This window comes from Mustela nigripes, chromosome 14 (genome assembly GCF_022355385.1).
Source record: "Mustela nigripes isolate SB6536 chromosome 14, MUSNIG.SB6536, whole genome shotgun sequence".
Lineage (NCBI taxonomy): Eukaryota > Metazoa > Chordata > Mammalia > Carnivora > Mustelidae > Mustela > Mustela nigripes.
Window position 1 is genome coordinate 64,531,950 of NC_081570.1, and position 11,867 is coordinate 64,543,816.

At 45.9% G+C, this 11,867-nt stretch overlaps 1 protein-coding gene across 2 annotated transcripts in view; it reads left to right on the forward strand.

Annotated features, from left to right (window-relative positions):
* The window catches only part of AK5 (adenylate kinase 5), a 240,395-nt gene extending 229,081 nt beyond the window's left edge, over positions 1-11,314 (forward strand). For both annotated transcript variants that reach the window (XM_059375168.1, XM_059375169.1), the window contains exon 14: positions 9,966-11,314. In XM_059375168.1, coding sequence (XP_059231151.1) covers positions 9,966-10,034 — 69 coding nt within the window. In that variant the 3' untranslated portion in view covers positions 10,035-11,314. The remainder of the gene's footprint in view (positions 1-9,965) is intronic.
* Positions 11,315-11,867: the final 553 nt, after the last annotated feature.

An 11,867-nucleotide genomic window follows, 5' to 3' on the forward strand; every position in this document is an offset into this window, starting at 1 on the left:
TCTTGTGCTGGAAGGCAGGCTGAGGTACATCTGGGAGGCTCATACCTAACATGGGATTTTGGGGCTGAGACGTGCTGAGCAGGGACCACCAGCAGACCAAGATGCACTTGACCTGTGTGCCTCTTTCTGCTTCCCCTCCTACGCCAGACCAGTCCTTCTAGTTTGGGATGTGTTTCCCATTCTCTCCTTAGTCATTCTTTTGGTAACACAGTCTTAAATGAGATTTAGAGAAGAGTGTCCTGGTGGGGCTTAAGGAGAACAGCTTTTTGAAGTTGTGACCCACAGCAGAAGGATAGACACCTGCTTTTCTGGTCATTTTCTAAGTCAGGAGCAGATTACGGAATCTAATTCCACTGACAGTAAGTACAATTCATGTTTTCAGAACTCCTGTGACCATTCACCATTTTCTGGGTCTCCATGGGCATTTTATATATATATTTTTTAAGATTTTATTTATTTATTTGTCAGAGAGAAAGAGGGAGAGAGAGCAAGCACAGGCAGACAGAGAGGCAGGCAGAGGCAGAGGGAGAAGCAGGCTCCCCCCTCCCCCCGAGCAAGGAGCCTGATGCGGGACTCGATCCCAGGACACCGGGATCATGACCTGAGCCGAAGGCAGCTGCTCAACCAACTGAGCCACCCAGGCGTCCCTCCATGGGCATTTTAGTGGGAAACTGGGAGAGGCTTGCCAGATCCCATGTCCCAGGAGGTTGGGGGAGGGGCGTCTCTTCAGATTCTGTGAAGATCAAACAGACTAAGGAGAAAAAAGCATTAGTCGGTGATTCAGTGGCCCCAGGTGTGTTAAAATTGTCAAGTGTTCACATTGGTGGCCAGGATTAGATTTACTTCAAAGGATTTTTTTAATTACCAAAGTAATGAGCACTTCCTATAATAAGCAAAGAGAAGTGTCTAAGTATGTATATATATAATGTATGTACAGATGCATATATTTATAAATAAGACAACTAGCAAAGCTCCCTCCAACCTTCCTTCCCTCAGATAGCCAGGGTGAGCAGTTTCCTGTGTATCTTTCCACCTCGCCTCCCTCTCCCTCCTCTTCCTCCTCCTTTCCTTGTCTCTCACAGTCTCCTGTCTCACTCTCTCACCCTGACCATCCACACTGTATAGACCATCACCTCCCCCCACGCCGGCCAGGGTGGAAGGTTCTGATTTCATGAAAATCCTACTGTCCAGGTGTTTCTCTGCAACACCTGGCAGCCAGTACACATCACAGTGATGTTTTCCTGCTACTAGCTATGAGGCACTCTGTAAGGCGAAACATTCTATAGTTTCTCTGGCTGGTTTGTTTCTGGTGTGTTTTGTCCCCTACTAAACAAGTGGGCAGTAAACGAGTTATTTAGGCTTTTGTTTCTTCTAAGAGAGATTGTTTTCAGCAGAGGCTTTTTTTAACCCATTCGCCTCCACTTCCCTTTCTCCCCCTGGCACCGAAGGGTTTTTTGAGTCCAGGAAAGCTCTGGGATTTCCCACTTCCCAGCTGCTTGGCCTCTCCTCTCCAGGCCCCGCAGCGTAGCTGGCGTCTCAGTTCCGGGAGCAGAGCCTACCCGGGTTCGGGCTGGACCTGCCCAGGGTTGAATGCCAGTAACGACAAGGATTTGGAGACCGCGCTCCCTCCTGCCTACCCCGTGTAAAGAAAGGTGCACGCAGGGGCAGGTGACTTCCAGGAGCCCTAATGTTCTGTTTTCCGTCTTGACAAATGAGGCATAAATCTTGCATCTGTCTCTGAGAGACAAGAAACTAACTCATTCTTTGTGACTCTGCTTGAACAGTCTCCTCCGCACCCGCCTCCCTCCCTGATTGTCTGGCCCGCGCCTGATCCCCGCGAAGAGCCTTGGATTCTGAGCAGAATTCTTGGCTCCCGGTGTCCTGTGGAAATGAGCTTTGCTCACGGCATGGTGGCATCCTCCCAGAACAGCAGGTGGAAGAGACCGCCAGACCCTGTCCTCTTCTACACACTTTCTTGATTTCCTTCTCTGTGGTTGCTCCTACCACGGGGCAGGTTTTACCTTCGCCCGGCTCAGCCCGGTCCCTTCGCTGGGCTTCGCTTGGACCCACAACGTCTCCAGGGGCCATTGCCAGGGATTCTCCCTGCAGAGAACTGGTGCGGTTTCCTCTAAGGTTCTTGACACATTCAGCAGACATTCACGGGGCGTCTGTAAGGCCCAAGGCATGGTGCTCCATGCCAGGGATTCCAAGAGGAAGAGACCCAGGAAAGGCAGCACCACAGCAAGGCAGTGAATACAGCAACAAGTTTTACAGAATGTTCTGGGTCTTTGGGAGAACAGGACCTGGAAAGGTAGGTAAAGTCTTCAGAGAAAAAGAGGATATTTGGGCAGGTCCTAAGGAGAATACAAGTTCTGACAGGCAGAGGGGAAGGGGACAAAGGCCCTGCACATGAAAGCGCCCAGTAGTGTTAGCAGGAGACTGCGATGCCAAGCAGATGAACAGCAGTATGGGGACACTAGACCAGAAAGCAAGGTTTACGCAAGACTTGAAGGACCTGAATCCATTCCTTCACTCAACAAATTTGCTAGTGCTGCCTGGTCCAGAAATAGAACGTGGGCCACATACAAAGGATTTAACAATTTCCTAGTAGTCGCATTAATAAGAAAAAAGCAGAAAGAAATGAAATGAATTTAATGACACACTTTATTGACCCCAATACATCCCAAGTATTAGCTTTTCAACACCTTGTCAATCAATATACAAATTACGTGATATGTTAAGATATTTTGTAATGTGTTTTCAGTATCTGGTACATAAGCATAACTCAACTCAGATGCTAAATCTGATTTCTGGAGAAACCAGAAAATCTGAAGAAATTCTTCAAAAATCGTAGATTGTATTTGTAGTTCATCAGATTTATGGTTAAGAAGGTAGGTTTTACACACTCAAGTTGTTCCATTATATTTTTGAATTTTCCAATAACTGAGTCAGGTACCACTTAAGTTAGATTGATCTTTCCTCCCCCCCCCCCCCAAAGATTTTATTTATAAAATTTATATGACAGAGAGAGGGAGAGCACAAGCAGGGAGAGCAACAGAGGGAAAGGGAGAAGCAGGCTCCCTGAGGAGCAGGAAGCCCCAGGTAGGGCTTGATCCCAGGACCCTGGCCTGAGCTGAAGTCAGTAACTTAACTGACTGAGCCACCCAGGCACGCCTAAAAGTTAGATTGATTTTAATTACATAACATGAAAGTTTCAGTTCCTCAGTGCTAGCCAGGTGTTCAGGAGGCCCCTCAGACTCCCGCATTGGATAACACAGTTCTAGACCATCCTAGAGAGTCTGACCTAAAAAAAATGCTGGTATTTGGGGCGCCTGGGTGGCTCAGTTGGTTAAGCAGCTGCCTTCGGCTCAGGTCATGATCCCAGCGTCCTGGGATCGAGTCCCACATCGGGCTCCTTGCTCAGAGGGGAGCCTGCCTCTCCTTCTGCCTCTGCCTGCCATTCTGTCTGCCTGTGCTTGCTCTCTCCGCTTCTCTCTCTGTGATAAATAAATAAAATCTTAAAAAAAAAAAATTACTGGCATTTTAAATAGGAAAATGACCGATCAGGTAGGTCTTAGAATTTTTTTTTTTTTGATGTCTACGAAAAAGAGCAGTCATTCAAAGTTAAACTGCGGGCAAAATTCGAAGGAAGAGGAAAAGAAGGAAAGATTTTCAATGTAACTTTTTAAATGGACAAACCATGCCGGGACTTTGGGAAGTCCTATGTGCGGAGAAGCCGTTCATACGCAGACTATAAAGTTCTTAAATTGTTACTACTGCTTGTCTTTAAAGCTCTCTAGAGCAAAGGCATCCGAAACCCTCCTTCCTAAGGCCTTGAGGAGGCTTGCTCTGTGGTCTGACCGGATATGCGAAATGGAGGGCTCCCCAGAAGCATCGTTTACATAACCCTAACTTTCCAATACTGCAGCAGCCTCGGGGCCCCAGACAGCGTGCAGGTGCTGCATATTAAGGGCTTGCCCTTGCCGAGCGTCGTCTGGCAGTGCGGGGTCCTCGGGTGGGGGGCTCCGTCTGGCTTGGGGGAGGAGGAGATTAAAAGAGGAAGAAGGCGGCGCACACGGCAATCATAAACCACTCAGTGGCAGCTTGGAAACATTTGTCCCAGAAGCCCCATGGCGCCAGGATGTGAAAAACAAAACTAAAACTCAAGCAATGTTTGTAACAGCCTGGGAAATTTCAGGAGAAACGCAACTAGATCCGCGCAGTGTTTGAACCAGCCCACTGTTCTATGGTTTGCAAATTCACAGAACTAGAGGGAATAGACAAAATGTGCATTTCCTCAGGCAATGTAACTGCTTTACTAACTTAGCAATATGTTCTGCGGACTGCTGGGAAATAGTATCACTGACTGCTCTCTTTTGAGAAGTCAGGTGATAACTCCAGAGATTCGTCTGTATTTCCTGTTCACTTGGTCTTAGCTTCTTCTACAGAGGAAAAAAATTACAAATACATGCATACATATATATATATATATATATATATATATATATATATATTTATATTCCCCATCCTATACTGATCACTTACTGCAGGCTTTTATATCAAGTCTCAGATCCAAAAAGATAGGTTCTTAAAGTCAAAAGCAAATCCACTTACCTAGGTTTCAATTACATTAAATACTTTAAAACCTCATACATGCTGACTTTGCGGAGTCAGAAATGGAGGTCTTGCGGGGAAAGGGACGTTGTGAAGCTTACTTTAACTCTTCACGGGGAAAAAAGAGCTGCTAGAAAATACTATAGCATAAGCATTGATTATGGAGCAAAACCTTCGGGGGATGTCTTATCTTCAAGTGTGCACAATTGCTGAGGAAGCCCCCTTCACACAAAATAGTCAGGACCCAGAATTCTTTTTTTTTTTTTTTTTTTTTTAAAGATTTTATTTATTTATTTGACAGAGAGAAATTACAAGTACACTGAGAGGCAGGCAGAGAGAGAGAGAAGGAAGCAGGCTCCCTGCTGAGCAGAGAGCCCGATGCGGGACTCGATCCCAGGACCCTGAGATCATGACCTGAGCCGAAGGCAGCGGCTTAACCCACTGAGCCACCCAGGCACCCCAGGACCCAGAATTCTTATCTGTTCACTAGGATGTTCAACACGAGCAGCTTGATAGCTGGTTTCAATGTGTGAAAGTTGTAAGCACTGAGGATAGCTCCTGTAAAACTTAAAATGCACCCAGTAAATTGGCTCTTTCCCATTTCCTTTGAGTTAGAGTAATATATGAAAATATGAAAGTCACTTAACCGTTCCCTTAAAATATTCTCCATGTGGGAATTCGCTGAGGAGGGGGACCAGAGACCTGCCCCATCTGCCACTAATATGGTCATGGACAGTGTAAACAATGAGCCCCGCGTTTAGGGACTCTAAACCTTGTCACCCACCACCACTCCCTACGGGGGAACCTGAGAGGGGGCAGGGTTCGATAAGCAAGGGCGGTTCCGGAGGACAGGGACAGAGGCAGGTTTGCTGAAAAGGGATGTTTAGGAGGGCAGGCATTCATTCCAAGGTGCATTTTGTACATTCAGGTTAAAGGTAGTAAGACATTATGGGGCAGTCAAAAGGAAAAGGAATGAAGTATGGATACCCACTAGAACACAGGTGAACCTTGACAACATGGTGCTTAGTGAAAAAAGTCACAAAAAAACATTTACTGTGTGAGTCCTTTTATAGAAAATGTCTGGGAACAGGCAAATCTCATCCTGAGCTATTTTTCCAGCCTCCTCTTCTCCTTCCCCCAAACCAAGCAGCATTTGCTCCGTCCTCAACACACGGTCCCGTTCCTGAAGAATCCACATGCTTCCAGATCCCTATCCCTTTGCACATGTCAGTCTCTCCACAGAGAAGGCGCTCATTCTTCATCCTCTTCAGATGCAGATCTACTCCTGTAGACCCAGCTTGACTGGCAACACCCAACCGTCCTGATGCCCACCGGTGGGCACCTCACCACCATGAAAATGTGAACCACGATTTGGAATAGCCTAGAGTATCAGAGCTGGAACCAAACCTGGAGGTTACCATGTCTGACATCAGTCCCTTTAGGAATAGAGGAGGAAACTGAGGCATCAAGAGGATGAACAGCTGGTCTGAGTCCTGAAGCTCACAAGAGATAGCACCATGTTATCATCGCTCCTGATACAGCGTCCTTTGCCTTACACTTCAGCCCTCTTGCAATTTTTTGACTAGGCAAATATTTACCAATGATTTTTATGTACCTGTGATTGTATCAACTCATACTTCAGGTAACAGAATCTGTCGGCCTCTTTATGGTCAACAGAGGCTCACCATTCCAGCTTCACTCTTTGCTGCCTCAACCGAATTCAACCATGCAGCCAGTTTGAATGGGTGACTACAGTATCATGTCGTCGACAAGTGCAAGGACTTTGGAGTCAGAGACCTGTTATTTTTGTTTTTTTTTTTTAAAGATTTTATTTATTTGAGAGAGAATGAGTGAGAGCGAGCATGAGAGAGGAGAAGGTCAGAGGGAGAAGCAGACTCCCCAAGGAGCTGGGAGCCCAATGCGGGACTCGATCCCGGAAGTCCAGGATCATGACCTGAGCCAAAGGCAGTTGCTCAACCAACTGAGCCACCCAGGCGCCCCGAGACCTGGGTTTTGACCAGGTCCCTGCCACTTACTTAGCTGTATGACCTTGGGAAGTTTAATTCACCTTTCAGAGCCTCAGTTTTGTCATGTGTGAAATGGGGATGACAGTATCTGTCCTCCAAGATCATTGTCAGAATGACCTGATGGTTGAAAAGCATTTATGGTGGGGAGCAGGGAATGGAATGAGGGAGCAAGTGAGGAGGGGAGGGGCTGAGGAAGGGAGAGAGGGAATGGGAGGGCCAGAGAGGGGATGATGGAGGGCTAGAGAGAGGATGAGAGAGAGAGAGAAGGGAGCTAGCAAGCAAGGGCAGAAGTGGAAAAACATTTTATTAAAAATAAATTTATTTCTTAATTAAAAATAAATAAAAGCACTTACGCTTCGTCATTGGTAAAGTTTATCATTTTAGATGATGGTGATGACAACTTCCCTCAGGAAACATCCCTGCCCTCCCAACACCCTGGGAGGCGCTCCTTATCCACAAGCTCCTAGACTTCCCTCAACACAGTGGCGATTCCTGGTCATTCTTTGTCTCTGCCCTTGAGCTGGCAGCCCCGTCAGAGCAGGATCCTTTTGTCTTGTTCGACCCGGCTTCTCCAGCACAAAATGTATCGTTAGCACCCAGGAAATGTTTGTTGGTTGAAAGGAAAAGGAAGGAGAGTAAAGCAAGAGGCAAGAGGCGGTGAGGGACACAAACATCCCAGGTGGAAAGCTCTTACTCTCCTGTAAGGATCGGGGATGACACATTTATTGGGGGATGAGTGCTCAATTTTTTTTTAAATTTTTATGTTTTCATTTTTGTGAGATACATCATACACAGTATTGCAAGAGCAGTGCATATGGTCTGAAGAATTATGAAATGAACACCGTGTAATCACATGGGTCCAGAAGCAGGAGGGAATGGCAGCTCCCCTGGTCGCCCCAGGTCACCTCTTCCTTCTTCTCTCCAAGAAGTGGTCACTTTCCTGATGTTTATGATAATCATCCTCCAGCTTCTCTCTCTGATTTACCACTCACAAACGGATCTCTAACCAACCCAGTTTCGCGTTGTGTGTTCTTGAATCTGATGTAACTAGAATCGTACTGTATGCATATTCTGAGACTTGCTTCTTTCTCTCGCTGCAACTTGGGGAGATGAACCCCTGCTGCTGACTGTAGCCGTCGTGTTTCTTCCACTGTCCTGTTCCGTCATGTGACTCTGCCCCATTTGTCCATCTACTGCTGAGGGACTTCTGCAGTCCTTCCAGTTTGGGGCTATTGCAAACAACCGTCTATAAACATTGTTGTTATCTATTTTCTGGGATATCTAAATGTGGTGGCGGTTTTTTGGTGGGTGGCGGGGAGGGGGTGGGGGGAGTTGAGAATTTATTTTACCTTCAGGATCTGTGAAGTCCCCAGTGTTGTGAAATCGAAAGCACTTTGCACAAAGAAGGTAGACAGGAGTGGAAGAAATCAGGGTTTGTCCGAGTGTGGTCCGAGATGACCCACAGCAAAATCATGTGGGGAATGTGATAAATATGCAGATTAGGCCCAGCCCAACCCTAGCAAATGAAAACGTGTGGAGATGAAGCCTGAAATAGTAGCACCCTGGCAGGCTCGCTGCCCAGCCCCCGAGTCGGAGGTGGGGTCACCAGGCCTCCTCGTCGAGTGGCTGTCCCAGGTGTGGCAGGACACCCTTCAGCGGCTGGGACAGTGTTGGGAAATTCTGAGTGAGGAAGGGGTAGTAGTGTCTTCATGCCCCGGAAATCAGCTCCCTCCCAGTCTCCCTGCCTGGGCCCCTCGCTGGGGTGTGTCAACAACGCCCAAGGGGCCCGGCTGAGGGCCCAGCTTCCGCTTTCTTCTCTGCAGTCCCGCTCCATGCCCCAATCCCGTCTTGCTCCAAATGCTCTCCAACACTCAGAAGTCGTAACTCCTGTTTCCACAGCCTCAACAATCCCGTACCTCAATAAGGCCCTTTGTTTTGTTTTAAAAAGATTGAGTCTTACATCACAGCCAAACTGAACGTCAAGTACAGAATTCTCAGATACCCTTGTCCCCAGACACAACACCACCTCCCCCACCATCAACATCCTACACAAGCATCCCACGTCACTGTCAATGAACATACACCAACACATCATTCTCACCGGACGCCTGGGTTACGTCAGGGTCCACTCTTGGTGTTCACGCTCAATGGGTTTTGACAAATATATGATGATATGTATACACCATTAAGTTGCACCATCATAGAATTCCTTATTCCTCCCCTTCTTTCCTCTCTCACCACAACTCAGTCTGCTTATGGTCTCCACAGTTTTGCCTTTTTCATAAGGTCAGATGGTAGGTGGCCTTCTTAGAGAGGCTTCTTTGACTTAGAAATACAAGTTTCCCCCAAGTCTTTTTATGGCTTGTTGACTCATCTGAGGGCTAAACATCCCACTGTCTGGATACCACCGTTCATCCACTCCCCTAATGAAAGCTTAGCTTCTAAGTTTTGGCAATTATGAATAAATCTTCTGTAAACATCCATGTGCAAGTTTTTGTGTGGACATGAATTTTCAGATCCTTTGGGTAAATAACAACATGCACAATTCCTGGGTTCTATGGTGAAGAATGTTTAATTTTATAAGAAATTGCCTAAGTGTCTTCCACAGTGGCTGTACCGTCTCGCATTCCCATCAGCAAAAGAATGAGCATTCCTGTCGCACCACACTGTCACCAGCCTCTGGTGGGTTTTGGATTTTGGCTATTCTAATAGGTGCGTAGTGGTAGCTCCCTGATGTTTTAATTTGGACAAACCTAGTTTTTAAACAACTCCTCACTTTTCCTTTGTGGTTCTGGGCTCTATTTTAAAATTTTGCACAGCAAGTTATGAGCAGGTAATTATTATTAGCAATGGTCTTATCTACAAATATATATTTTTTAAGATTTTATTTATTTATTTGACAGAGATCACAAGTAGGCAGAGAGGCAGGCAGAGAGAGAGAGGAAAGCAGGTTCCCTGCTGAGCAGGGAGCCTGATGTGGGGCTCGATCCCAGGACCCTGGGATCATGACCTGAGCCGAAGGCAGAGGCTTTAACCCACTAAGCCACCCAGGCGCCCTCTGCAATGATTTCTTAAGACTAACTTTTTAGAGGCACCTGGGTGGCTCAGTCGGTTAAACGTCCAAGGTTTGATTTCCGCTCAGATCATGATCTCAGGGTCCTGAGGCCGAGCCCTGCGTCAGGATCCTTGCTCAGCAGGGAGTCAGTTTCAGATTCTCTCCCTCTCACGTCCCTCTCCCTATGCTCTTGTGCTCTCTAATTAAGATCTTTAGAAAAACTAAAAAGGGAAACTAACTTTCTCTTTTCCTTTTCCTTTTAAATATAGGTAAATGCAGAGGGGACGCCAGAAGAAGTCTTTCTTCAACTCTGCACAGCTATTGACTCTATTTTCTGAAGGCAAAAAAGCATGTACATTAAGGAGAGTGGAAACAGAAAAAAAAAATTAAAAGGTTCATCCCTTAACACAGTATGTTTCAAGTTTAACCTTTTGTGCCCCCGCCCGAACCCTAACATTGCTGTTTGCTTCCCAACTTGACCTGAGAGGTGTCTGGGAATCATGCATGATGTATTCCGTATGATCCACGTGCGATCTTCCTCACTCACACAGCTGTCCGCCCCCCCAGCACGCACACTTCTCTGTCATCTCGGCCACACCTCAGAGCTGCTAGCAGTGCCAGTGTGTGTCAGTGGTGCCCTCAGGACTCGCCGGAGTCTGACCATTTGGTTTCTGTCAGTCAAGCCGGGGGTTAGCGTCCCTCACTCCCCAGCACATTTTCCTTCCTCATCCTGAGACAGACATGTTGTTGCCTGACGAAGGGTCTCCATTTGAGGGACAGTCCTGGGCGTCTCCTCTGTGGCTATTTCCTCAAGTGTCATCCACTAGTAGTAGCTCAGAGCCAGAGAGACTGGGTTGACAACTCCAATTGTTTGATAGTAAGTTTGATTAAATTTGGTAGAAATAATACAATGTGAAATTGTATAGCTTTTCCAAGACCGTAAAACCCAGACTAGTCACCAGTAACATGCGTCCTTTCATTTTTTGGAAATTGGCTACTTGGAAGGCTGTCAGAATGGCTAAGAAAACAAACCTGGTAAACTGTCTAACCTAATCTCTTTTATACCCGGTGGTGCATTTCGGCAATGGTACACTAACACCAATGGCCAAACGTAACTTTAAAGCAGGAGGTGATTTGTGATTTGTTAACTGCATTCACCTAATGTCAGCTTATAGTTCTGACTTCACAGGATCACCTGTTTACTTATTGTTACTGCCAAGCAAGTAAGGAACGAAGTAACAGTAACCAAACGGATGTGGGTGGGAGAGGCTGTCAGTACATGATGTGTAACTGATCCCACGGCTACATTCATTTCATGTAGGCCTTTAACAGGGCTGTGCAAACCTTATCATATCCATATGTAAAATTGTGTTTTCCTTGCTTCAAACCAGTGAAGTTTGGGTTCTCCTTTGTGCAATTAGTTGCCAAATCAGAGCTTCTTATATATTCTACTGAAATATTTGCATCTTCCATTCAGTCACTACAAAAGACCATAGTTTCAGTTTGCATGACTTTTTTTTCCCCCTTCAGTGGTTGTGCTGATAAGGATCCAATTCTGGGACAGAATTGTATTTTTAAAGTCATTTTTTTTGTAAATGGATATGTACAAATAAAATAAATGGAACACACAAAACTCTTTTTCTATTTATTTGTAACATCATTCTGGAAAGCACTTGAAGCCTTTTTTCAAACAGAGAAGCAAACACAGTAATAGTTGAGATTTAGGATATGCTCATATGGTTTTAATCTTGGCCATAGATCAGTTCTGAGCTATAACAGAGAGAATTCTCAGTGTACTCATGATACATGGTAATTTTTTTATTTCCTTTTGCTGTAGCAGTCATTCTTAAACAGAAATGTCAGTGTTTGCTAAAGAAGAAATTAAACTTCTTTGGTTACAATTATGCCTCTATTACCAAAAAGGGGCATGTTCCTACAACTCACACAGTTGTCAAATCCTTCATTACTACCCCTAGTTGTCACACTCTCTATAGGGGAGCACAAGGAACATTTCAGCAAATGAGAGAGAGGGGAGGAAAATTATCGGTTATGCCAAAAACACAAAATGACTCTGTAGGGATTAACATTCTTTAAACACATACCACGTACTGGCAAACACAGTCCATGCCTGCAACAGCTCTGACAACTTGAGTCAGGGAAATGAGACAGCC